Source organism: Perognathus longimembris, chromosome 7, assembly GCF_023159225.1.
Source record: "Perognathus longimembris pacificus isolate PPM17 chromosome 7, ASM2315922v1, whole genome shotgun sequence".
Taxonomy (NCBI): domain Eukaryota; kingdom Metazoa; phylum Chordata; class Mammalia; order Rodentia; family Heteromyidae; genus Perognathus; species Perognathus longimembris.
The window spans coordinates 15,671,556-15,699,512 of NC_063167.1; the positions used below are offsets into that span (position 1 = coordinate 15,671,556).

General features: G+C 48.9%; 2 protein-coding genes across 2 annotated transcripts; both read right to left on the reverse strand.

Annotated features, from left to right (window-relative positions):
• Positions 1–320: 320 nt before the first annotated feature.
• LOC125354745 (aurora kinase A and ninein interacting protein) lies at positions 321–16,649 on the reverse strand. Its single transcript, XM_048350552.1, has 3 exons — positions 16,459–16,649; positions 3,283–3,418; positions 321–1,229 (listed from the first exon to the last, which is right to left on the reverse strand). The coding sequence occupies exons 1-3, from the start codon at positions 16,534–16,536 to the stop codon at positions 349–351; spliced, it is 1,095 nt and encodes a 364-aa protein (XP_048206509.1). The 5' UTR covers positions 16,537–16,649; the 3' UTR covers positions 321–348.
• A 2,674-nt stretch (positions 16,650–19,323) lies between these two features.
• On the reverse strand, positions 19,324–27,950 carry Paqr7 (progestin and adipoQ receptor family member 7). Its single transcript, XM_048350557.1, has 3 exons — positions 27,817–27,950; positions 23,373–23,448; positions 19,324–20,426 (listed from the first exon to the last, which is right to left on the reverse strand). The coding sequence occupies exon 3, from the start codon at positions 20,403–20,405 to the stop codon at positions 19,368–19,370; it is 1,038 nt and encodes a 345-aa protein (XP_048206514.1). The 5' UTR covers positions 20,406–20,426; positions 23,373–23,448; positions 27,817–27,950; the 3' UTR covers positions 19,324–19,367.
• Between the last annotated feature and the right edge of the window lie 7 nt (positions 27,951–27,957).

A 27,957-nucleotide genomic window follows, 5' to 3' on the forward strand; every position in this document is an offset into this window, starting at 1 on the left:
AGAAGCAAGGGCCCAGTGAGCATCTGAAAGGGCAGAGGTGGCGCTGGGCAGTCTGAACAGCAGGCTCTTGGGTAGAAAGATCTGTCCCTACCCTCCCTCCTCAGTGTTCATAGCCTCATTCAGAAATCGCCAGTCGCCTTCTTCCTGACAGAGAAGCATGGTGCCAATCACAGTCTCAAACAATGGCACTGACTGCCTGCTTTATTGACATAAAGTGCTCAATAATGACAACAGCTTCACCCCATACCCACTTTCCTCCTGAACCCTTATTCTGCCCCAACCCCTCCACCTAACAAGATACTTTCCTGCACCTCTGCAATTTCAGGGTACTTTGAGAACCAAACTCCTTCATATAAACATTTTAAGCTGGTGCCTCATAACTTGGTTACCTTCAGAGTCCTGGGTAAAGAGCAAGTTGGGCTGCAGATGTGAGTGAGTGGGACCATCTTGGCACCTAGCCTCAGGTCCATCAGGACGCTGCTCAGGACTCTGCCCTAAACTCTGATTCCAGGTGCTGGTTAAATCTTGAAAAGGAGCTCTGGTGTTGTGGGCAATGACCCTCTGACCTTGAGAGTCTTCAGTGAAAAGTTGACTCCAAGAGTCCTTGTCATGCTTTTCCCTCTTCTGGGAAATTGCAGACAGAGGACAAGGATTTTGTCTTAGTGACTCTGTATTTTCTTCTGCAGTCCAGGATTCCCCATAAGCTTGAAGGTGCTCACGGGCTTGCCTGTTTTCTTTAGCAGACACCTTCCTTTCCAGTTTACTTTTGTCCAGGGGCTGGTGGCATTTACCCCCAGGTGGTTTGTTATGTCCCTCCATGCCCTGATAGTTGGTCTTAGACCCATGAAGCCTTTTCCATTTGTGAGGAGAATTCCCCTTGCCCTCCTTTAGGTCCAGCAAACAATAACTTTCCAAGTCCTGGGCAGAGGAAAAAGCCAATGATTCTTTACTCTCTTGAGCATAGATAGGGATGTCAGATTGGGGCAAACACTGTGCTGTCAAAAATGGAGTTCCCATACAGTGGTGGCCAGAAGTCTGGAAGGACTGAGGAGGAAGTCTAGGTTCCTGGAGGCTGACAGGGGTTGAAGTGGCCAAAGGGAGTTCTATGCAGTTATCCCCTAAGCCCTGGATCAAACAGTCTAGATGGGTTGTATCTTTCTTGGACTCTTCATTGGTCTGACTTTTAATGTGAGATGAAACGCTTCTCCGGTTATTGCCACTCGCCATTCCTGATAAAACAGGAATGGATAAATGGATAAATTTGTCTACACTGTAGACAAATTGCCCTGAGCAAGATTTTAGTTGTTTCTGAAATCAATACCAGTTATTCTACCACCTTGTGCTTTTGCACTCTTGAAATAACCCTGTAGCTGATCTTGTTTTTAATCACCTAATGATCTTTCACAAAAAACATACATCTTGGCAAGGTGCAGTGATTCAAACCTGTTAATCCCAGATACAATGGAGGCAGAAGTCAGGAGGATCTCAATTTAAGGCCAGCTAGGGTAAAAAGTTACCGGATACCCCATCTCAACAAATAAACCAGACCTGGGTGTGCCTGTACTCCCAGCTACAGCTACTCAGGAGACCATGGGTAGGAGGATTATGGTCCAAGGGCGGCTCCAGCAAAAACATAAAAGACCCCATTAGAAAAATAATTAATAATTAAAGCAAAATTGGGTTTGGAAGCATAGTTCAAGTGGTAAAACAAAGAATGAGACAGTACACCTGCTTAGCAAATAGTCTAATATGGCATATGATCAGGCTACAGCCTACTTTTCTAGCTGCTTTTATTTATGTGGTTTAACAAGAAGGGGCAATAATTTTTTTTTAAGTTTGCTATGGTTTCTACTAAATAGTGATTCCGGACAAAAATCCTTGAATGGAAACTTAAAACATGCTCTGGGTAGAGGTTGTGGCTTAAGTAGCAAGCTCAAGGCCCTGAGTTCAAACCCCGGTATTGACAGAAAACAAAAATACTCATCCCCCCCCCCAAAAAAAAAATAAAATAAAAAAATACTCATCCCACACTAGTTTTATAATGTCACCAGGATCACATTTAACCATCCAACTCTGAAACATTTTAGTAATGAGACAAAGAACATAGTTTCCCCAGTCCTCCAACATTAGATATTAGGATGCTACTTCAACCAGTGGGAATAAAAATTTTAAATCAGAAAACTTCTGAGCATGGTAGCTCAGTTTAAAGCCAGCTACTCAGTTTAAAGCCAGACAGACCAGAAATTCCATGCGATTCTATTCTCAAATTAACCACCAAAAAGCTTGAAGTAGAGCTTTGGCTCAGGTGATAGTGCCAGCCTTGAGACAAAAAGCTAAGGGACAGCACCCAGGCAACGAGTGAAGCTCCAAGACCAGCACAAGAAGGAAGGAAGGAAGAGAGGGGAGGGGGAAAGGGAGGCAGGGAAGGAACTAATAATGTCCAGCTTCCCCAATAAATCAGAGGTGGAATGGACCCTGCACTGTCTTGAGAATGAATGGCATGGGATTCCTACCCCACCCAAATTATATGATTACAAAAAGCAGAATGTCTTGATTTTCATTTTTCCAAGAGTTATACTGCAAAAATAATTGTGTGAGAATTCTCCATTTTGAAGAACAGACTATAAAATATACTAGATTTTGTAAGTGGAGTTTTTTTTTTGGAAAAAACTTTTCCCTTTAAAGGCAAAATAAAAGTTTAGTTTTGTTTGGGGAAGAGAATGCACATTAGAGGTTTATACAAGCTGGGCACTGGTGGCTCACACGTATAATCCTAGCCACTCAGGAGACAGAGACTCTTACCGCCAACAAACTACTCTGGAAGCTGGAAGTGTTGCTGTGGTTCAAAGTGATTGATTGCTAGCCTTAAGCAAAAAGCAGCTCAGGGACAGCACCACCCACCAAGTAAAAACAAAAGGACATAATTTCTCATTTTTCTTTTTTTTTTTGGCCAGTCCTGGGCTTGGACTCGGGGCCTGAGCACTGTCCCTGGCTTCTTTTTGCTCAAGGCTAGCACTCAGCCACTTGAGCCACAGCGCCACTTCTGGCCATTTTCTGTATATGTGGTGCTGGGGAGTCGAACCCAGGGCTTCATGTATAAGAGGCAAGCACTCTTGCCACTAGGCCATATCCCCAGCCCCCTCATTTTTCATAATACCACAGTTCAGCTAAGTTTACCATAATATACTGGTTTTGGTACATCTCATACATTCCAGAGTGGAGACATGACCACACTCGTTTTGCTCCCTGGATAAAGAAGTATTCCAAAATGGATTGCCATACCTTGCTGCAAGGTGATGAAAGAAGCAATGCTGGTCTGCCGAGTCCCTGCAGATACTCTCTGAGTATAAGAAACGTTAGGCTTTCTCTCTCTAGGAAAAAGCGTTAACATTTTCTTTCCTGGTTTGACGAAATGTGTCTGAAAAAGGGAGAAAAAAAATAGAACCTATTACTATTAAAAGAGCTACCAAGGGCTGGGGATATGGCCTAGTGGCAAGAGTGCTTGCTTCGTATACATGAGGCCCTGGGTTCAATTCCCCAGCACCACATATACAGAAAATGGCCAGAAGTGGTGCTGTGGCTCAAGTGGCAGAGTGCTAGCCTTGAGCAAAAAGAAGCCAGGGACAGTGCTCAGGCCCTGAGTCCAAGCCCCAAGACTGGCCAAAAAAAAAAAAAACAACAACAAAAGAGCTACCAAAAACCAGATACTGGTGGTTCACACCTGTAATCCTAGTTATTCAGGGAGCTGAGATCTGAAGATTGCAGTAACCCAGCCGGGCAGAAAAATCCCCATGAGACTCTTATCTCCAATTAACCATTCAAAAACCAGAAGTGGCTCAAAGTGGTAGAGCGCTAGTCCTGAGCAAAAGAACTCAGGGACAGTGCCCAGGCCCTGAGTTCAAACCCCACAACAGACCAGAAAAAAAGAACTGCCAGACAGGAGGAGTGAGCCATACACCAGTGACTATGGAACTCCATTGGACCCCTGGGCTCCACTCCTCCCCTGCTTTGTAAGTAGTCTGGACACCAGGTCCCCACACTTCCTGCCATCCTAGTGATATTTTTCTCAGGAATCAACAATTTCAACTATAGCTCAGTCTTCTGCTTTCCAAAAGAAGTTAGTCAAGCTGACTAAAACATTATTTAAAAGGAATCCAGAGATGATGCACTCTCCATTAGACTTAAGAGTCCTACATGAACAGTTAAGGCATTTTCAATAGAACCTGTGGGCTGGGAATATGGCTTAGCGGTAAAGTGCTTGCCTTGCATGCGTGAAGCCCTGGGTTCGATTCCTCAGCACCACATACACAGAAAAAGCCAGAAGTGGCACTGTGGCTCAAGTGGTAGAGTTCTAGCCTTGAGCAAAAAGCAGCCAGGGACAGTGCTCAGGCCCTGAGTCCAAGCCCCAGGATTGGCGAAAAAAAAAAAAAAAAAGGTTAGCCTGTGATTAACATGGCCTCAGTGCCACCGACAGGGCTTGGGTTCAACCCAATCACAATTTTTTTTGGCCAGTCCTGGGGCTTGGACTCAGGGCCTGAGCACTGTCCCTGGCTTCCTCTTGCTCAAGGCTAGCACTCTGCCACTTGAGCCACAGTGCCACTTCTGGCCATTTTCTGTATATGTGGTGCTGGGGAATCAAACCCAGGGCCTCATGTGTACGAGGCAAGCACTCTTGCCACTAGGCCATGTCCCCAGCCCCTCACAATTCTTTCAGTAGTTGTGTGCAAAGTTGCTAAATTGCTGTCTCAGATGTATCCACCTGTCCCATAGAGCCATTATGAAAATTTAGTGAATGTGTTCACATAAAAGGCTCATTGTTGGAGCTGGGAATGAGGCTTAGCTATAGAGTGCTTGCCTAGCATGCACGAAGCCCTGAGTTCAATTCCTCAGCACCACATAAACAGAAAAGGTTGGAGGTGGTGCTATGACTCAAAAGGTAGAGTGCTAGCCTTGAGCAAAAAGAAGCCAGGGACAGTGCTCATGCCCTGAGTCTCAAGCCCTAGGACTGGCATTAAAAAAAAAAAAAAAAACCCTCCTGTTTCTGGCAAAAACAAAGCATTCCATACCACCTGGGAAGAACAGCGAAACAGCACCAGTGTTGTCTTTTTATCCTAGAATATAGAACCAGAAGATGGGTAAGAGAGGTCTAGGAAGTTTTTATCATATAAGTATAGTTTCATGCTGCTTTAGTGTTATGTTTTTATTTCTATTTGCTGCTTGTGGGCATTAAAGGCACACACTACTGAGGCAAACAGTAGCTTGGGGTCCCTGGTTGCCAGGGCAAGACCAGGCCTACTGATCTGTCCTCAGATCTAACTCTAAGACCTACCCCAAGAACCCAAGTGATCTCTCCTAGGGTAGTGTAAAACACTGATAAACTAGGCGCTGGTGGCTCGCGCCTGTAATCCTAGCTACTCGAGGCTGAGATCTGAGGATTGCGGTTCAAGACCAGACGACCAGGCAAGAAAATCCATGAGACTTTTTTCTTTTCTTGGCATTGGGGGGGGGGGGGGGTGCGAGGGGAAGTTGCCAGTTCTGGGGCTTAAACTCAGGGCCTGAGCCCTGTCCCTGACCTTTTTGCTCAAGACAAGCCCTCTACCACTTGAGCCACAGCTCCACATCTGGAGTTTCATGGATTTCTTGGCCCAGGCTGTCTTTGAGCCACATCCTCAGATTTTAGCTTCCTGAGTAGATAGGATTACAGGTGCCCCCCGCCCCCCGCACCCATGTTAATGAGACTCTTTTCTCCAATTAACTACCTAAAAGCTGGAAGTGGAACTCAAGTGGTAGAGCACCAGCCTGAAGCAAAAAAAGCTGAGGGACAGGACACAGGTCCTGGGTTCAAGCCTTAGTGCACACTGTGCACACACGCGCGTACAATTACACACACACACACTTGAGGTTCTTTGTGCTAAAATGAGCTGTTGCAAAGTCCTGAAAACCAGGGGAGTTTCTGGTAATCAGAGGCCCCTCTCTGATGCACATGTGCAGAAGGCAGAACCAAGGATCCTAGAAGTAAACTTGGACCTTCGATGCCTGGGACCTCTGTTCCAGACTATACAATTTCCATAGGGAGTCTGAAGCATACACAGATATACATTTGTTACACAAGCTAAGCTTGTCAGACAACCTATCCCTCTAGACTTCCCATCAAAGGACTGTCCACACCAGACCTAGAACAGCTTTAGCCAGCACTGGGGGATCATGCCTGTTATCTTGCTACTCAGGAGGCTGAGATCTGAGAACTGCAGCCCAGGAAAGAAAGTCTTACCTCCAGTTAACCACCAGAAAACTGGAAGTGGTTCTGTGGCTCAAAGTGGTAGAGCACTGTCTTTGAGCAAAAAGAGCTCAGGAACAGCACCCAGGAAGAACGCAAGTACAAGCTCCACAGCTGACAAAAAGAAAAATCCCAGTTCAACTGAAGCCCAAGACTCTCTTATCATGTTCTCTCACATACATTTATTTTCATTATGTTTCATGTCTTCTCTAGCAAGGCAAAAAGAATCAAGGTTAAACTGCATAAATTTTAAGAAACACATGTAATTAGTAACATAAGATTAGTTCTAGATCACAGGTGACTTCATATTTGGAAACTAAATTGTACTTTAAGCCAGACGCCAGTGGCTTATACCTGTAATCCTAGCTACTCAGGAGGCTAAGGCCTGAGGATTACAGTTCAAAGCCAGCCCAAAGTCACCCCAGGCAGAAAAGTCCACATGACATTCTTATCTCCAATTAACCATCAGAAAAACAGAAGTGGCACTGTAGCTCAAAGGAGTTCACAGACAGTAGTGCCCAGGCTCTGAGTTCAAGCCCCATGACCCCCCCCCCCCCAAAAAAGTACTTTAAGTGGTTAAGAAAAAGAAGGGAATCTCAGCTGTAGAGTTAATGCTTCAGTTTGTACTGGTATGGAACTTTCTCCTTTACCACATACAACTAGAAAACTGGGTTAAAGATACATTGAAAATGAATTCTCAAGCCAGATGCTATGTTATCCTAGCTACACAGGAGGCTGAGATCTGAGGACTGTGGTTCAAATCTTGCCGGAAAGGAAAGTCTATGAGACACTCTTATCCAAATAACCACCAAAAACCCAGAAGTAGAGCTGTGTTCAAGCGGTAGAGCACTGGCCTTGAGCAAAACAGCAAAAGGACAGCAACCAGGCCCTGAGTTCAAGCCTAAGGATAGGCACCATTTTTTTTTTAAAGTTTGGCACTAGTGGTTCATACCTGTAATCCTAGCTACTCAGGAGGCTGAGATCTAAGGATTGAGGTTCGAAGCCAGCCCAGGCAGGAAAATCCATGAGACACATCGCTAATAAACTACTTAGCCAGAAGTAGAGTGTGTGTGTGGCTCAAGTGGTAGAGGACAAAGAGGCTCAGGAACAGAGCCCAGGCCTTTAGTTCAAGGCCCATGACAGAAAAAAACAAAACAAAAAAAAACCCCACAACTTTTTTAAAGATAAATAATAAAAAAAGAATTCTTACTCTGCTTCTAGTCTATTCAGTGTCCTCCTTTCCTAACAAACTTTCCTATCACTTTTACCAAATAATAAATTTTGAAAGTGGGTAACAGGCATTAAAGACCTGTGAGCCCCAACAGAAGGTAAACAAGATGAGCTGTGGCACCCTAGCTCTGCTTCAAAGCACTTTCCTGATCATAATATACAACCAAGCAGAGCACTGCTTTAGGAACTGAGTAGATTGATACGGTATCTGGGGAAGCTGCTGTAGCTGGGATTTGCAGCTCAGAGACTTCCAGAAATCTGCAGAGCCTTTCACCCATTATTGAATACGGAGCTACACATGTGTTCTCCGGAACAACACAGGCCAGGCAGAATAAATAAATAAAAATTGTGAGCTGAACAATTCCCAGAGCTCGTACAAAGGCTGAGTTCCTGCTACCCAGAGCAGAGAAATGGTGAGCACGAGAAATGCTTAAAAGGAACATCCCTTAGTGATGGACCTAAACTAATTCTAGGGCAAAAACAAATTTCAAAGCTGCTTTAACAAAGCTTCAAAGCAATTTTGAAAATACCAAGCTGAGTAGCACCTGCCAAAACAAACTTCATTACTAAAGGCAACAATCCCAAATATAGAAATGTACTTACATTCCTAACATGTACCGAATTACTACATGTGAAGAAACAAGAAATAACTATAATTACAGCAGAAGGATCAGTTGATAGGAACAGCAATGTCAGAGACAACAGAAAACAATTTAACAGATATATGTATGTACATATATATATGCTTAAGAATTTAGAATGTAAAGGGAAATTAGTAAAATAAGGAATTTTTTATAAAAGTGGAGATTCACTAATTAGGCTTATTAACAATTTAGTCACAGTAACAAACTCTCCAAAATAAGAAAACCAAAAAAGAATAAAGTCTTAATCTGTGGGATATAAGGCATATTTAATCATAATCTCAAAAAAAAAAGGGGGGGAAGGGACAATATATACTTAAACTAATGGCCAAAAGTTCCCAAATTAGATGGAAAGTATAATCCGTCATTAATTATCCTTTTTCAAAGATAGCTAATACAAGAGCTTGCATTCCAAGTCCTCCTTGCACTGTGACTTTATCCATCAAGCAGAGAGGTCTGATTTCCTTTTCCTGAGCTTGAGAAGGACTCTGTGACCACCTTAACCAGTAACATATGCTAGAAGCAACCCGTGACTTCCAGAACTACAATGCCAGGCCCTTCTGTCTTGCTCTCTAGAGCCTGGCTAACAGGTATGAGGAAGCCAGGATTCACACATGGCTCTTTAAAGGGAGCATATCCTAAATATGCAAAATAATGTGAGTAGTATTTCAGCACCTATATGCTTGGGCATTGGAACAGAGTGAGTGAAACATTTTTTCTGCCTTGGTAAAGTCTACCAGCACTTCGGAGAAGAAACAGGCTATTAAGAACTAGATTGCTTATTTCACATATGCTAAGTCCTATAAGGGAACGTCAGAAAACTACGGTAATCAGAAACAGACCTCAATTACAAAACACCTGGAAGCTTTTTATCAATCTGGCCATAACTGGCAGTTTCTTCCTTAGGACATCAGAGTGATGCCAGCCAGGACATACCCAGGGCTTTAGGGATTAGCATTTACCTCAGGGAATGTGAAAGACTGAGACAAGTCAACTGGAACAGAGGACTCGGGTACAAAGTTCTTTCTTTGGCTGATAATACACACTCAAAGACAGCCTCAACGCGTACTTTGTACAATATAAGAAAACCTGCCTACTAAGCACAATATTCCTGCAGGACCAAACCACTTGCTAAACACTAACTTTGGTATTAACAATTCTTATTATTAATAATTCTTATTAAGATGCCCAGAGAGCTGGGCACCAGTGTCACACACCTATTAATCCTAGCTACTCAGGAGGTTGAGACATGAAGATCACGGTTCACAAAGCCAGCCCGGGTAGGAGTCTTTGAAGTCGCCAAATAACTGCTCCAAAAAAATCCCCAAAACAGCTAGCAGTAAACCTGTGGCTCAGGTGGTAGAGTACCATCCTTGAGCAAAACAAGCTCAGGAACAGTGCCCAGGCCCTGGGAACCTAATTTACAAAGACTGATTTATTTGAACTATCATATGCATGCTTTTTGATTTTCTTCTTTCACAATGGGGAAAGGAAAAAGTTTGCTTGATTTATAGAAAATGACAGTTTGTTATTTGGCTGTTAAGTCATCCTGAAAATAGAACCTTTCTTATGCTTTACAACACTTATCAAAGCAGATCTAGGACCATATATGTAATTATCAAGTACAAAATTATTCTCACCTGCCTTGAATTCAGTTGGGCCCTCATTTGATCTCTTCTGGTAATTTCCACAAGTTTGTGTTAGTTTTGCTACAAACCAGCTTACTCCCCTTTTCCAGGTTTCACATGTCCTTCAAGACTAGTACTTAATTTGTACTTGATCTTATCTAAAAGGCTAAGAAGTGTTAAGACTAAGACATAATTTGACCCAACTCCCTTTTTTCATAATGGCTGCTTTGGTCTTGAATTTGGGTGTGAAGTCTCACCTTCCATGTACATCTAGGCAGGCCTTGAAAAGGTGGAAATGCTACTTGTTTGTGCCTCGCCACTTCTTCCTTCCCCACTTCTAAGGAAGGCTCTGAGCAGCACCACCAGCCAGCCCTCTCTCTTCCTTTTGAGTCTCTCACAACATGGAATTGATGAGGTTTCAGATGAAAAACCTTTCTATTCAGCAGATTCAATCCTCCCCTTAACTACTTCTGGGAGAGCAATGGCCATATGTGACCCTCTGGGTAGGAGAGAATGCTCTCAAAAAAGAAAAGGGCTGGAGGCATGGTTCAGATGGTAGAGTGCCAACCAATGATCGAAAGCATCAGATACCAAATTTCAGTTCAGGTCTCAGCTTAAAAAAGAAAAAAAGAACACCATACTCATTAAGAAATGTCTGTATGCTGGGGAATGAACCTAGGACTTTGTGCATGCTAACCAAGCACTCTATCATAGAGACACATATCCACCAAAGTCTCCATCTTTTTTCTTTTTTTTTTTTTTTACCAGTACCAGGATTTGAACTCAATACCTTGCATTTGCTTGCCTTGCTCGCTCGCTCAGCCAACTCTTCAGCCTGGCTTTTTCGCTGGTTATCTTGGAGATGCGAAGTCTCTCCGACTTTTCTGCCCCAGCTGGTTTTGAACAGTAATCCCCCAGACCTCAGTTTCTTGAGTAGCCACAAATACAGATGTGAGCCACTGGCACATGGCTAGGTTCTATCTTTTCTTCTTTCCCCCTCTATTGCCTGTGCACGTACTGGGGCTCGATCTCTGGGGACTCCAGCTCTCACTCAGCTTGTTCACTCACGGCAGGCGCGTACCCCTTGAGCCCCGCTAGCATTTCCCCCACCTTAGGTCCTCAGCCCCTCCCACTGGCCCCCACCTCCACCCAGACCTGAACAACTCCCTGCCCTAGAGCTCCCACCAGGATGGTGGGGCACTCCCACTCTCCACCCAGACCTACCACTGGCCCCCCTCACCCCAGAGTTACAAGCTGCCACCTAGATCGGGTACAGAAGCCATAGTGCTCCCTCTCCCATGGGAGATATGGCCCCACTAATAAACCTCCTTTATAAGTCTTCTTTTCCTGCTCGTGACTGTCTCCGCGAGGCCCACTGGGATGGCTGGGACGGATTCTTTCAAGCCACATCTCTAGTTGCAGCTTTTTGCTAATTAACTGGAGAAAAGAGTCTCTTTTTTGTCTGGCTTCAAACTGCTTCTCAGATATCAGCCTCCTGAGTACTAGAATTATAAGCATGAGCCAGCAGCATTCAGCAGGCTCCATCTTTTGAGAGGATAAGAACTGAAGTATGTGTTGGCTTTTTTTTTTTTTTGACACCACACACACACACACACACACACACAGCAAGGGGGCAGTGAGCACAGGCAGAGAAAGGGAGGGACCTAAATAAGAGCCAGTTCCTTTACAGTGGGCTCAGGGTGTTCTGTAAACAGGTTTCCCTTGGGGAGTTGTTTTTGTTTGTCTTTTGATCATTCATGGGGCTTCAACTCAGGAGTCTGGACAGCCTGTCCCTGAAATCTTTGTCAAAGGCTAGCACTCTTAACACTGCTACACTTCTGTGCCACTGCTTCACTTCTGGTTTTCTGGCAGTTAGTTGAAGAGTCTCATGGACTTTCCCGCCCAGGCTGGCTGTGAACCACAACCTCAGATCTCAGCCTCCTGAGTAGCTAGGATCACAGGCATGAACCACCAGCACCCAGCTCCTTGGGAAGTTTTAATTGGTGGGTTTAAAGCAGGCAGACATTAGTACCAGGTCACACAGTGACTTGAGTCTCTTATCTGCAGACTCTGTTAAGGTCTGAGGGTCAGTGGAGCTGGTTAAACAGGCTGCCGCACAGGGAAGTAGTCACGAGGGAGCAGGGTATCATATCACCCACTATCTGGACTGACCACATAGAGGAACTGGGAGTGAAGGGCTGGGGTGAAGAACTAGAAATTGTGTCAGTGGTGACTGACCCCTGCTTCTGAGAGCAAAGTCCAGCTAAGTAAAATGACTGTTGAGGCACATACAAGTGTAAGAAGTCACTACAATAAACATTTGTTAAGTTAAATCAGTAGCCCCTTATCAGTCTAACAGTACTGACCCTCACAGGGCTGCTATTTTGGACTTCCTTATTTTCATTGCAGTTTCAATGAAATAAACTTCTTCTCTATGTAAAAAATAATTTCAATATTTATCAGAAAGGAAGGAGCTGTGAAGCACAGTTTAAACAGCCATATTTACACTGTAAAGCTTAAAGTTCTCCAACTTGCCCTCTCACCAGAGTGAGAAAGAACAAACAATTACAAAAAAAAAAATAAACAATTACAAAAAAAAAGAATAAACAATTACAAACTCAGAGAAAGCTCAGCCCAGATGGATTAGCTCATTCATTTATTTACTCATTCACTCAATCTTCTCTGAGTAACACACACTACTTCAAGGACTGCCTGGGAGAACTGCATTCTAGTAGGAGGAAAACAAGTGAGCACAAAATCCATATATATGGTATATCAGAGGTGTGACAAGTGCTATGTTGAAAATAAAGCAAGATGTCAGGCACTAGTAGCTCATACCTTGTAATCCTAGCTACTCAAGAGGCTGAGATCTGAGGATCAGGCTTCGAAGCCAGCCCAAACAGGAAAAGGTCATAAGACTCATATGTCCAATTAGTCACCCAAAAAAGCCAGAAGTGAAGCTATGGCTCAAGCGGTAGAGTGCTTGCCTTGAGAAAAACAGCTAAAGCAGATTGTGAGGCCCTGTGTTCAAGCCCCAGTACTGGCACATACAAAAAAGTAGTGATGAGGAAGTGGTGCTGTGGCTCAAGTGGTAGAGTGCTAGTCTTGAGCTGAAGAGCTCAGGGACAGCACCCAGGCCCAGAGTTCAAGCTCCACAACCAAAAAATAAAAATAAAAAAGTAGTGATGACAAAAAAAGGGGGAAGAAAAGGAGTGATGGAATATGGAGTGCGGGATAAGGAATGGTTATTTTATGGTACTTAACGGAGAGTATTGATACAGGGGCATCTGAACAACGGAAAGACTAGAGCATGACTAATCTCTAGGCATTTTAAGCTTTGTGGTGCAAAGTCCCCAGCCAGGATGGCTGGAGCAGAGTGAAGCACAGCCGGTGTACCCGATAGTCTAAAAGGTGTGAGAAGGAATGTGTGGCCAGAAGGAGCTCATGGCCCTAAAGAGATTCTGGTGATTAATTTCAACTATGAGCAAAGTTAAAATGGGCTGGATTTGGGGACTACGGGTCAAGTGACAGAATGCCTGTCTAGTAAGTGCACAACTGAGTTCAAATACCCCATTAAAAACAACAAAAACCAGGGCTGGGGATATGGCCTAGTGGCAAGAGTGCTTGCCTCATATACATGAGGCCCTGGGTTCAATTCCCCAGCACCACATATACAGAAAATGGCCAGAAGTGGCGCTGTGGCTCAAGTGGCAGAGTGCTAGCCTTGAGCAAAAAGAAGCCAGGGACAGTGCTCAGGCCCTGAGTCCAAGCCCCAGGACTGGCCAAAAAAAAAAAAAAAAAAAAAAAAAAACCAACAACAACAACAACAAAAACCACCAAAGGGTTTGCTGTCTCTTTCCCCACACATGCACACGCAGCCAGCCAGGCATCTAAGCATGGGAGCCCCTGCCAGACTGACTGTGAAGGGGTCCCAATGTGACTTCCATCCTTCCATCCTGTGAGAAAACAAATTGTTAAGCCATTCAGTCTACAGTATCTTGTTATGGCAGCCTGAGCTTACTAAGACAATATTATTTCATGTAATATTACTTTATGTAATGTAATACAACAAAAGAATAAAGCCACTTCTTTATGAAAACATAGAAAATGATCCAAAAATCTGGGCCTAGTGGGGTAAGTAGACCTGTAATCTCAGCTATTTGGAAAGCAGAAACAAGAGGATCATAGTTGGCGGCCAGCCCACACAAAAGCTAAGGAGATTCTACCCCAAAACTAAGCTGGGTATGGTGGCACATGTCTATAATTCCAGCTACTTGGGAAATAGAAGTAGGAAGATAATAGTGTAAAGCCAGCCAGGACAAAGCACAAGACACTATCTGAAAGACAAACTTAAAAAAAAAAAAAAGATAGCTCAAGTGATAAGAGTACTTGCACAGCAAGCATGAATGAGGGCCTCAGTTCTGTCCCCAGTACAGAGAGGAAAAAGAAAAAGATCAATATAAAGGATAGTAAGTGGGGGGAAAAAAGCTAGTTGTCTAGCAATGTATTACATGCTACTATTTATAAGGAAGAAAAAAAGGGGGCTGGGAATGTGGCTTAGTGGTAGAGTGCTTGCCTTGGATGCATGAAGCCCTGGGTTCCATTCCCGAGCACCACATAAACAGAAAAAGCCAGAAGTGGCTCTGTGGCTCAAGTGGTAGAGTGCTAGCCTTGAGCAAAAAGAAGCCAGGGACGGTGCTCAGGCCCTGAGTCCCAAGCCCCAGGACTGGCAAAGAAAAAAAAAAAAAGATGGATTTCCCCTGCAAAGCACAAAATGCCTACAGAAAAATAGTAAGTCAAGGCCTGTGAGATGGGAAATATTTAGGAATATAAAGGAGATGTTTCACTGCATTTCCTATACATTGAAATTATGTAGCACATGAATGTATCACCTATAAATGTGCTGAGGTTTAATTCTTTTTTAAAGAAGCAGGTGATTATTTATTACTCAAAAAATAACTTCCAGCCAGGTGCTAGATGCTCACACCTGTAATCCTGCTACTCAGGAGGCTGAGACCTAAGGATCGTGATTCAAAGCCAGCCTGGGCAGGAAAGTCCCTGAGACTCTTATTTCCAATAAACTACTCAGAAAAGGCTGGAAGTGGCACTGTGGCTCAAAGTGTTAAGAGTGCTAGTTTTGAGCACAAAGAAGCTCAGGGACAGTGCCCAGGCCTGAGTTCAAGCCCCAGGAATGGCAAAAACAAACAAAAACTCCCATTTTAAGATGTTTAAGGGTCTTTAATTGACTTGTTGTTCAGCAGGTTACAGCCACCTACAGAGATACTCATGTGAGACACAGGTTCTATCTGGTCTTTAGACTGCTGCTCAAACTATTCAAACTCAAGTCCCTATGTACCTGTTCAGTTAAATACACCTTGATAACCCAAGTCAGCAGTAATCTTCTTAGACTCTAAAAATTGCATGTGTCTCAAAGATCATTTACTTGGACACACCACATTTCTGCCTTTACAACAATCAGAACTGAGCTTGACACCTGCCCCGCCCCCACCGAAATTTCTCAATCTGAACCTCAATTGTTCCATCTGTAAAACCAGAATGACAGAATCCACTGCGTAATTCAGATGAGTGCCTGCTACAGAGAAGTGACAGATGTGGTGAACAGGTGGGTAGAGAGTCTCAGCAAAATGCCTTGACATACAGTTAAGCACTTAGTAAATGTTAGGTATTGTTATCATTTGTACATCTTTTTTCTTCCCCATTAAGGCTGTAAGTAACTTGACATCAAGAATTATGATCTCAGTGTCCGTTTAGTCTGTTTTATATAAATATTATTTATCTACTTAGCTGCCAGTGCTCAGGCTTGAACTCAGGGCCTCACACTCCCTGCTTGGTTTCTCACTCAAGGCTGGCACTCTTACCACTTGAGCCACAACTCCACTTCTGACTTTTTGCTGGTTAACTGGGTCTCATAGATTTTCCTGCCTGGGCTGGCTTTGAGCGTAAATCCTCAGATCTGATCTTGAGTCTCCTGAGTACCTCAGATTGGAGGTGTGAGCCACCACCGGCGCCCAGTTTAAGCCTAATTTTATTATGTGAAATGGATATCACTGCATTATACACCATCGAGTTAGTTGTAGCATGGAAGCGAACATCTCTGAGGCACTCAGCACAATACCGGGGTGGCGTGGGGTATACAGTCATTTCCTCTTATTTCGGTTGTCTGTAAAGACCGAAGGGCGTCTACCTTTGGTGGGAGGGCTGTCCTGACGACCTGGATGTGATTTCCAGCCCCTCCTTAGCTGGGTGAACCCAGGTGACCTTACTCAACCTGGTGTCCTCATTCCTACGGGAATGGATGATCTCGGCACCTTAGGAGCCAAACGCAGGGCCCGGCCTCGGCGCATCCTCACTACAGCGACACCAGCCCAAGGTCTCGGGTTCACCGCCGGGTGGCAGGTTCCAGCGGGCGGGGTGGGGGGGGGGGGGAAGAGCCAGGGGCAGGGTGAGACGTCGGGCCGCGCTTGCCCCCCCTCCCCCTCTCCCGCCGCCTGGCCTCGTGCCCCGCCCCCCAATCGTCCCCCTCCCCCGCAGCCCGCTCCCACCCCACCACCCCCTTTCGTGAACCCCAGAACTGTTACGGACACCTACCTCCGTCACCCCCCAGGTGTCCCCCAAACTCCTCCCTCCTCCGCCCACCCCCTCCCGCTGCCGTCCCGCTCACCTGCACTTTCCGCCTCTTCAGCGCCGCCGCGTCCAGCCACACGCCGCAGGCCTCTTCCTCCGGGCCTCTCCGCCTCATGGCGGCCAAGGAGACCGGCTGCGGCCCGGGGGCTGCGGACGCCACGGAGAACCGACAGAGCCGGAGCCGGCAGGGTTTGGATTTGGCGCCAACGCGGGAGGTGGGAGCACGTCGCTGACGTCGTGACGCAAGCACGGCTTCTGGGCCAGCCGCGTCCCGGCGTCGGGGCCGCCGCCGCCTGAGAAGCCTGTGCGCATGCGCCGGTGGCTGCCCCGCCGGACGCCCTGCCGTGTGGCTCCCCCGGTGGGTCGCGAGCCTCCTTTTGGTTTTGCTGAGCGGTCTGGGGCTTTGCTAGGCCCTCGCTGAACCCTCGCCACCGTCCTCCCGGGGAGACAGTGGACCAGGGCCGGGGGTCCCCCACTCCAGCCAGAGCCGGGCTCGGGCTCTCAGTAGTTATTATGTAACCCTGGGTGTCGCAGGATCAAGTGAGGTGATAACATTTGTAAAGGTTCTGCGGCTGGCATCCCACTGAGACACACCCAGAATATTTTAGCAGTGGAGGAACACTTCTTATTCACTTAGAAGTTAAAAAGAATATTATTAAGGGGCTGGGAATGTGGCTCAGTGGTAGAGTGTTTGCTCAGCATGCATGAAGCCCTGGGTTAGATTCCTCAGTCAACAGAAAAAGCCAGAAGTGGAGATGTGGCCCAAGTGGTAGAGTGCTAGCCTGGGCCCTGAGTTCAAGCCCCCAGGACTAGCACATAAATAAGTAAATAAAATAGTAAAGCCTGTAATCCTAATCAGGAGGCTGAGATCTGAGGATCACGCTTCAAAGCCAGCACAGGGACGGAAAGTCTGTGACTCTTACCTCCAATTAACCACCAGAAAGCCAGAAGTGAGGCTGTGGCTCGAAGTGGCACAGCTCTAGCCTTGAGTGAAAAAGCTGAGCGATGGCACCCGGGCCCTGAGTTTAAGCCCCAGGACTGAGAGAGGAAAGAAGGAAAACAGAAGGAAAGGAGGGAGGGAGGGAGGGAGGGAGGAAGGGAGGAAGGAAGGGAGGGAGAGAGGGAACAAATGCCGGGGAAGATTTATTTGTTAAGTGCTCTGCCACTTGAGCCACATCTCCAGACCTAATTTTTTTTTGTTTCCATCCTGGGGCTTGAACTCAGGGCCTGGGCATTGTCCCTGAGCTATTTTGCTCAAAGATAGCACTCTACTACTTGGGCCACTGTTCTGCTTCCAGCCTTTTGATGATTAATTGGTGATGAGTGTCTCCCAGACTTTTCTGCCTGGACTGGCTTTGAACTGCAATCATCAGAGCTAGATTTTTTTTTTCTTTTGTCTTGTTAGTGCTGGAAACAGAAAGGAAGCCAAGTGCATCCTTGAGCTCTTCAGCTGAGCCACACCCACAAACCTTTTTTTTTCTTACCCTATTTTCACTTTCCTTTATTGTACATTTATGTCCTGTGTACTATGGAAAAGCAGTATTATAAGACATAAAATCCTCCTGATGGCTGGATGGAGGAATGGAGCACAGTGGTAGAGTGCTTTATCCATGCACAAAGCACTGAGTTCAAATTCCAGCACCTTAAAAAGTCAAATCCTTGATTGAAAAACTAGAAACATCTTTATGAAATTGTAAGGTAGGATTATATATATGTATATATATTAACACATTAACTCTTTAAGACCTGAGTGATAAAACGGCCATCAGCTCCCTAGACATGTTATATATGTGTATATTTACATGCACCTGCATATATGCATAGATATACATACACACACATTTGAGAGGCTGAGTTCTGGAGGATCCAGGATTGAGGCCATCCTGGCAGAAAAGTCCGTGAGATTCTTATCTCCAAAATAACCAACAGAAAAACTTGCTGGGCTAGAAGTGTGGTTCAAGTTTGTTTTGTTTTGAGTGGGTAGAGTACCAGTTAAATAAGCCAAGCAAGTGTGATGCCCTGAGTTCAAACCCTAGTACCAGAAAGGGAGAGGGGGAGACAAAAGGCAAAGAGGCAGCTTTTATCACACTTTATTACATCCGGGACTTACCACAGTTCAGCCTACCCTCAGCTCCAGCACCACAGAAGAACTCCCGCAACTCTAGGCTTTTACCCAAGATTCCCTCTCTGCCTGGAATGACCTTCTGTTCTGTCTGCACCCGCCGATTCCCCCTTCCTGACTGAAGGCCCCAAGTGCCCCGGGGAGCACTGAGCACGGAGCACTCTCTCCACGTCGCCTCCTTGGATGGGTCATCCTGGCAGAGCTCTTGTCCGATACAGGAGCCCAGGAAACAGAGTGATGGCCGGTGCAATCAGGAACGCGGCCAGGGGGACAGAAGCTGGCCCCGCTGTGTAGGATCTGGAGACCAGAGCTAGGAGATTTGGGGAGCACTGGGTGGTGACCGGGAGGATGGGGACACAGGATGGGATTCCCTCACGTAGGGGGTGGGGGACAGCGATGCAGGCTGAGATCCGAGCACAGCTTTGACCCTACCCCCACTCCTCTCCTGAATCGTGGTGGCGGTGGCTGCTGAGGCTGCCTGGCCTCTCAGCTCCAATCTGATCGCAGCCTACATTTCACCTCCCACCCAGACAACCTGGAAGCCCCCCACCAGCGTCCTGACCCAGGCTGACCGGCCCCTGCGGTGTGAGGCAATGTGGGCAGGCCCAACCGGTCCTGGCCAACCCTCAGGTCCAAGGAAGGGCAAGCAGGACCTTACCAACCGAGGTGTGTGCAGCGAGTCCCCGTGGTCAGACACAAGCAACTCGACCCAGCCTTGCTCCCACCTGGAGCCAAGCCAGGAGGGTCCCCTGCCCATCCCACCCCTCTTGCCTTTCTCCCTCCCCATCCCAGTGTTACCCTCCCTCCTAGCTGCCACCCACCCTTCATTTGGTCTTCCGATGGAGCTTGCGGCGCACCAGCTGGCTGAGAAGGAGGGCGGTGAGCACACTGCCAGCCACAGTGAGCAGGAAGAGTCGGGAGAAGTTGTGGGGCCAGCGAGCGTGCAGAGGCTCATAGATGGGCCGCCGGGCCTCGTAGTCCAGGGTCACGGCCTCCAGTTGAGCCAGTGTGCACAGCACCAGGAAGACGTGAAACACCTGGTGGCCCTGCCCAAACATGTGGCAGCTGCCCGGGAACCAGCGCTCGGGCATGACGGTGGAGAAGAAAGCCGCGGCCAGGAGGAAGAAGACCACCTGGCACTTGTGGTAGAGGAGAGCCGGGTCGTCGGCGTCAGGATGCGGGGACACCAGGATGCGGTGCACCACGGGGCTGATGTCCAGCGCGTAGGCCAGCGCGGAGGGCACCTCCTGACACACGCGGCCCAGCAGGCCGGGCTTCTGGATGTACTTGTTGTAGCAGGAGCCGGCGCAGGAGAGCCAGGCGAGGAAGGCGGCGGTGGGCAGGAAGATGGCCTGCACGTGGGCATGCCAGGTGGGCTCGATGGCATAGTAGAAGTGTGCCAGGGCGCTGCCAAACTGGTACACGGCCACGCCCACGTAGTCCAGGAAGAAGAAGCTGTAGTGCCAGAACTCGGATTTGGCCTGCAGGAGGTGCGCCAGGGCGCTGAAGGAGAGGTAGGTGAAGGAGGCCAGGACGATGATGAAGAGCGGGAGGGCGTGCGGGTCCTGGCGCAAGTCGGTCGAGCCCGCCAGCATGGCCAGGCGCAGCAGCAGCGCCAGGGCGGCCAGCAGGTGCGTCCACACGTTCACCGCCTCGTTGTGCGGCTGGAAGAGCGTGCGGAAGTAGAAGCGCCAGGTCCGGTGCACAGGCCGGTAGCCCGCGTAGATGTAGGGCTTCCAGAAGAGCGGCGGCACCTCGGCGCGGTCCACCGTGAACACGGGCTCGGGCTGCACCGGCCCCCGGCCCACCTGCCACAGGCTGGACAGCAGGTGGCTGAACCGCTGGGCTACGGCCATGGCCATGGCTGGGGCTCGGGGAGGGAGCTGGAAGAGAGACCGGAACTGCGTCTGGAGAGCCCGGTGTACCCACCCCGACCTCACCCCTCTCCAGCCCAGGTCTCCCTCCTCCCAACACCCCAGTCCCCAGGTTCAAGGAAGGAAGCGTGATCTCAGGAGGCTAAGATCTGAGGATCACCGTTTGAAGCCAGCCCAAGGAGTAAAGTCTGTGAGACTCTGAGCTCCAGTTAACCAGTGGAGCTGTGGCTCAAAGTGGTAGAGAACTATCTCTGAGCAGAAAAGCAAAGGGACAGCACCCACGCCCTGAGTTCAAGCCCCACAACCGACAGGAAAAGAAGAAAGAAAGAAAAGCAAAACAAGAATAACAAGAAAAGACCTTGCTGCTGTCTGAGGTGTCTCAGTAACCCGAACAGACTCCCTGCCTTCCCAGCCTAGGCCCCACGACAGCTCCTGCTAAGATGCAGGCCTGTCATGTTGAACCCACGAGATGGGGATGGGCCCTCTCAGCCCCTGGGAGCAACTGTGACTTTACTAGCAGACATGCCATCCCCACTGCTAAGCACTCTTCTGGCTCTGCCTGCCCCAGTCCTACTGCTCAACCACAGTGCATTTCAAATCCAGCCACAGCCTCACCCAATTCTCCCTGCTACCACTGCTTCATATGTCTGTTGCTTTATACAAGCTGTTTCCTCTACTTAAGATATTTTCCTCACGTTGCCTACCTAGAAAACTCCTATTCATGCCTCTGAACCCATTTCTATAATGCTTTCCTTGTCTGCCTGCCCCATCTCTATACTTAAATATCTACCATCAGACTCTGATGACCGGAACACCCTAACGGCCATTACAGCTATCAGTGTGACCACACTGAGGGTTAGTTTATCTTGTTATTTTGTGGTCCTCTGGTGTTTAGCCAAACTCAGTGTTCGCTGAATGAAAGAACAAGCATTCTCATAACACATCCCACCCTTCCTTCAAGGCTTAGCTCAAAAAGCCACTTTTTCTTCCCTGAGAAATATTCTCCCAGCCTACAAGCTAATTCTGGAAGTGGAGGTATGGCCTTGAGCCAAAAAAATCTACCTGAGTTCAAACCCCACTAGTAGCGCGCATGTGCGCACACACACACACACACAAAATCCTACAAAACAACCCTTACCCTCAACCCCATTCCCAGTGTTCCTAGTTCCTCCTGGGCTCTCCTCCCACTGCCCAGTGGCCACTAACCCCAAACAGACCAAAGCTCACTAACCCCTCATCCGGGCCCTCCCGGCCCTCCCGGCCCTTTCCACTTGGCCCCAATGACACCCTGAACAGACTTCCTCCATGCCTTGAAATCCTCCCAAGCCAGGATGAGTGGCCTCCTCTGGGGGACCCCCCTGACTCCCCGCTCCCCTGATCAATAATGGGTGCTGCGATTTGCCCTTCCACTCCATTCATCTGTCCATTGAGTCAAGGAGCCTGCCTGGCCTCTCCCCGTGCAACGTGGAAGAAGGCACCTCGGGGAAGGATTCGACCCTTGCCCCGGGGAACTCGCGGTGACCTGGCAGGGGTGACCCGGGGACAGCTAAGGCTTGCGCAGCATGTGTCACATGCCAGGCACTGTGCTAAGCCCTTTACATGGAACTAATCCATGGAAGCTTCCAGTCAGTCCCCTGAGGCACATCGGCTCGTTATTCCCATTTTCCAGATAAGGAAACGGAGGCACCAGGGGTTAAGTACCCTACCCACCTACCTAGGCAAGGAGTGGAGCGGCATACTTTACCCTCAGGCGGTGTGCTTATTATTAACGTCTACAGGCATCATTCATTCTCTGGACTGTGCTGCGACCTGGTGCCTAATTCAGACTTACCATCATTCATTCACTCCAAAGCCTATGGAAAACCCTGCCGGACAAACTCCTCCCCCTGCCCCTTTGCCAGACACGTTCCCTCCAGCAAGCTCCTCACACCAGGCCCCCTGCTGCTCCGCCCATCACCCATCAGATACCCGCTGCGGCCACCTTTGCTCCAGCCACTGGGGGCGCAGGAGGCGTATTCACGCCAGCGACACTGCCATCTCCCCAGAGCCACCAAGTAGGCCATATGCAAGGAGCCTGCTGCGCACCCGGCTCCCATCCCTAAGTTCCCCCTGCCTCAGGAGTCTGGAGTCCTGGCACCTGCTGCTCATGGGGCAGCAGCGAGGCAGCAGACTCCATGCCACTCACTACCTTAGGAGCACACGGCTCTTCTACTTCCTCTACCGGCAGGGCCCGGATGCTGGTGGCTCACGCACACCTGTCATCCTAGCTACTCTGGGACACGCGTGTCAATCGGACAGCCAGGTCCTCTGTGGCAAACTGTCTTCTTATGCTTCTAGCAATGCAGTCTCCATCCATTGCCTGTTGCCAGGGAACCCCCAGCTCACGGCCACCTCCTCAGGAGGGGAAGGGCACCCACTCAAGGCCTGTGCCCTCCACATTGTAGGCCCAAAGCTGGAACCCAGAGACACCCTACCGAGACAGCAATCCCATTGCCCTGTCTCCTTTAGACCTCAGGCGGAGGTCCTAGACCCACGTAAATGCTTTGATTTTCAGAATTTACTTTCCTCCCCTGAATCCAGGGGAAAGGAGAGGAGGAGCAGGGCCTTGGGGGGTGGGCCTTTTGAGCAGTCTGCTCACCACATTGCCAGGCCCCAGGCCTAGGTACCCAGGGGGTGCTTCTCTGGAGTCTGGTGGGGTGGGGACTGGGAAAAGTCACCAGATGGTAAGAAGGGGTGGGGTTTTCCAGGGTCTGGAGGTGTCTTGTGTGATGTCACTAGAGGGTGGGGCTAAAGACAACCTCCCACTCCTGTCCCCCTCCCTGCACAACTCCCACACATGTACAATCCAGGCCAACCTGGGTCCCCTCCTAACCTGACCTCAGCTGCAAGCAGCAGCTCACTGCGCATGTCTGCAGGTGTGGTGCCATCCAGGACCGGCTGCAAGCTATGACTTACCGGAGGACACACAGCAAGGCAAAGGCAAAGCTGGCTGGGATCTGGGTATCAGGCAAATTTGGCTGATTCCTGTCTCCTAATAAAAAGAGAAGGAAGTCAGGGGAAAATGGAGAGAAGCCACTTTCTTAGTGAGGCCCTGGATTTGATCTCCAGGACCACAAAAGCAAACAAACAAAATGGTGGTCCTTTGATAGCTAGTGTCACAGTTTATGTCACTGCAAACTTTTATCCCTAGGGATTATGTAGAGACCAGGAAAATGGGCTGGAATTTGGACTTCTGAGGATGCTGACCTTATTTAATAATTAAATTGCTCTCAGTAAAGACCTTTTGGGGTAATGCCTCTGGATTCAGAATCCTGAGAACTGGTACTTTCTCTCAGGCCCAAGAGAGGTGGAACATGACCTCCCCAGGAGTAGGGGTCCCCATTCCTGTCCCAGAGCCTGGCTATAGGAATTCCTCCCCAGCCCCACCCCCAACCCTATTCATTCACATTTCCTTCTCTGTTGTTTTAGTTGGTGCATGGGGCTTGAACTCAGGGCTTGAGCACTATGCCTGAGCTCTTATTTTGAGCCACAGCTCCACTTCTAGTTTTCTGGTGGTTAATTGGAGATAAGAGTCTTGCGGACTTTCCTTCCTGGCCTGGCTTTGAACTGCAAGCCTCAGATCTCAGCCTCCTGAGTAGCTAGGATTACAGGCGTGAGCCACCAGTGTGCCCAGGTCCATTTTCTCTTTCAAAACTGAAAGTGACCTCCTCATCTCCCCCTTCCAGGCTTGCCACTCCTGCCTCCTCCTCACCTCCACTTGACACACCTAGCCAAAGGTTCTCATAGTTCTTGCAGCCAAACAGAAGGCCCGGCTGTGGAGTGCAGGGCAATGGGCTTCAGAGAGGGAGAGCCGTCATCACTCCGTCCACAGATCTCACGCTGTCTTGCTGTATGTCAGGAGCTAGCCATATTACCTAACAGACTGCTACAGCTGAGAGGCTCCCTGCCCAGGGGCTCACCCACACAATGTCTATTGGCCTAGAAGATAAGAGACAGGAGGGAAGCACCTGGTACCAGCCTGGAGAACTGGAAAAGCCCGCTGCCCAAAAAGTGGGCATCTGCCACTTGCCCCTGGAAGACCTCTTTCAGAAGAAGTAATAATCCTCCTCCTGGATCCTTAAGTTTAATTTTGTAACTTGCTGGGTGACTTGGAAAAGGTTCCATAACCTCTCTGAGCTGGTTCCCTTGGTTACCATCAGAGGACAAGACCAGCTATCTCCTGGTCTCTTGTGAGGGTAAAACAAGATCTCAGATGTTCCGGGTGAGCTCTGTGGGTTTTCCCCCCAGCTCAGCCTCTCAAGCCCTAAGTGATCCTTCCCCCCTTGGCTGTATTTACTAAGTCAAGCGAGAAGCTCAATGCCAGTGGTTCACACCTGTAAGCCCACCTGCTCAGAAGACTGAGATCTGAGCATCAAGGTTTGAAGCCAGTTGTGGCAGATAAATCAAAGAGATTCTTATCTCCAATTAGCCAGCAAAGAAGCCAGAAGTGGAGCTGTGGCTCAAGTGGTAGAGTATCTGTCTTAGGTAAAAAAGCTAAGGGAAAGTGAGAGCCTTTGAGTTCAAGCCCCAGTACCAGCACAAAACAAAGATAAAATAACCCTTAAGGGAGAAAGTGAATTCACCAATAACTTCGCAGGGGCCTGGAAGCTCTGGGCCATTCCAACGGTATTGACTTCAGACCTACTATGTGCTGGATGCTAGTGTCTCCATAGAGCAGTTTAAAACTGTCCTAGAGAGCTAACAGCCCAGCAAATTAATCCCTAAAGGTGACAGATCGGGGTGTCATTAGTCTGCCCTTTTAAAGTTTACAGCTAGCTAAATCACACTATTATCAGCATCAATTGGTTAGACTTGTGGCTTCTTTCTGGCATACAGAATATTCTTTGTTGCTTTTCTGGGCTCTGATTAGTCAGCACATTCTCTTTAAGACCATTTTATCTTGTGGGAGAACAAAGTCTAACCTCAGATAAAAATAAGGCTATGATCTACTGTACAATGTATAAATACAGCAAAAACACTCTGTGCTACCCCACTAATATGGATAACATTTATGTTTCATATACCAGTTAAAAAAATAAATAATTCTAGTACACAGGAAATTCAGATAGGAAGATAAAAACTTTGTAGTTCCTGGTCAGTGACATAGAAAGTCACTGCCTGTCTCAAAAATAAATAAGATTTAAATACCAATAGGCCAGACACAGATGGCTCACACCTGGAAGCCTAAGTAACAAGGATTCTAGTTATTTAGGGGCTGATGATGTAATTTGAGGCCAACCCTGGGTAGAAAATTTCCCAAGACCTTGTCTTAAAAATAACTAACAAGGGGCTAGGCATGTGGCTCAGTGGTAGAGTCCTTGTCTAGCATTCATAAAGCCCTGGGTTCTATTCCTCAGTACTACATAAACAGAAAAAGCCAGAAGTAGTACTGTGGCTCAAGTGGTAGAGTGCTAGCCTTGAGAACAATAAAAGCTCAGAGACAGTGCCCAGGCCCTGAGTGCGAGCCCCACGACTGGCAAAAAAAAAAAACAAACACACACACACACACACACACACACACACACACACACACACACACAAAAACACCTCAACAAGCCAAAACAAAAAAAGAAACCTAACAAGAGCAGGGCATTGGTGGCTCACGCCCATAATCTTTAGCTACTCAGGAGGCTGAGATCTGAGGATGGCGGTTCAAAGCCAGCTCGCACAGTCCATGAGACTTATCTCCAATTAACCACCAGAACACAGGAAGTGGCACTGTGGCTCAGACCATGGCAGAGCACTATCCTTGAGCTGAGGAGCTCACAGTGCCCAGGCCCAGAGTTCAAGCCAAAGAACGCCCTCCCCCAACCCCCCCAAAAAACACCCTAACAAAAGAGGGCTGGAGGTGTGGTGGCTCAAGTGGTAGAGCCCCAGCAGAACAAGTGCAAGGCCCCAATTTCAAACCCCAATACTACAAAAATAGGTAAATAAAAGCATATGTGTGTGTGTGTGTGTATGTGGCTCCAAGATGCTGCTACTCAGGAGACAAAGCGAGGCTTATCACTTGGGCCCAGGAGTTCCAGATAGGTCTGGGCAACATAGCTAGATCTCATCTCAAAGAGATAAGTAAACAGACCAATGACACTGCTGGCCCGGTCAAGGTAAACCTTCCTGAGGGTCCGGCCGAGGCCAGTTGTGCAGGAGGCGGTTTCCTTCCAGCGGATTCCTGTCTTTGAGAACTTGCCCCACAACTCTCCCAGGCCTAGAGGCCCCTCCGTCACACCGGCCCGAGGCAAGCTGGCACTGCTGGGCTGTCAGACTCCCCTTCACCCCCGTACTCCCACCCTCCAGGCAAGGCAATGCGCTCCAGGCACCCAGAAGCGGACCCGCGCTTGGACGCTTGGACAAGTCCCAGCAGGCCCCCGGGTCTCCCGGCAACGCAGTCACCACCCTCACCGCAAACCAATCCTCAACTCGGCCCCTAAGCAAAAGCCCCTCGGTGTCGTCCAAGACGGCACAGAAGCCGTTTTTGTTTGTGGGTAACTGCACTGTGGGTCTCTCTTTGTACCTAGAAATGCGATCGGAATGAACTGAGTGTTTTCCCTGGAGCTCAGAGCTCACCCGGGCTCTGAGCAATCGCCCAAGAGGAGACGCGGGTGGGCGAGGGGGGCAAGCTGGCTGCGGGTCCCCCAGCACGGGGCGCGGGAAAGGGGGACCCCCCCCCCGTCCCTGCACTGCTCTGTACAGCAAGCAGAGGCTGGACGGGGCGGCTCTCGGGGAGGGAGGCGCGGCCTCTCTCCAGGGGCCGGGGGCGCACAGCTCCTGTTCAGGGTCCCACGTTGAGGGGGGGGGGGGGTGCAGCCAGGCTCTGAGAACCCAGAAAATACTCCGACCTGGACCTGAAATCCGCCCCCCCTCACCTCGGTCTCCAGGGGCCGCCCAGGGGAGACGGCCTCACCTGGGGGCGCGGGAGCCCCTCTTGGTCCCCGGCAGTGTCCTTCCCACTGCTCCCCAACGCTGACCACCCCCACCCCTTCTTGCCCGGAACTTCCTAGATTCCGCCTCCAGGGAGGGAGTGCGCCCTGCGCTGACACCCCAACTTCCTCGCTGTGGTCCCCAGAACCCTGCCTTCTCAGCCGGCTCCCTGCCTACCTGCGACACCGCCTCACAGGTGCTCCGGGCCCAGTTTTTGCCCCTCTCCCCCGGTCTCCCCAGGAGGGCTCCCTCCCGGCCCTCTCCATCCGTGCAGACAGACAGACAGACAGCCTGTTCGGCGTCCCTCCATCCACCTCCTCCCCCCTCCAAACCCGGGGCGCCCCCATTTCCTCTCTCTACCCCACTCAGCCCCGCAGGCCCCCAGGTCTGCCTCGTCCCCCGACCCCGCACTTGCGGAGCCCTCGGCCCCAGCCAGCCTCACCTCCCGCGGGGCTGAGCTGCGTGCGACCCGGCCGCGGCGCGTCCCGGCTTCAGATAAAGGGGCGGCCGGGCTGCGGCCCCGCCCCAGCGGAAGCGGGGAGGGCGCAACGCGCTCCCCGGGGCTGGGCCAGAACCGGAGCCC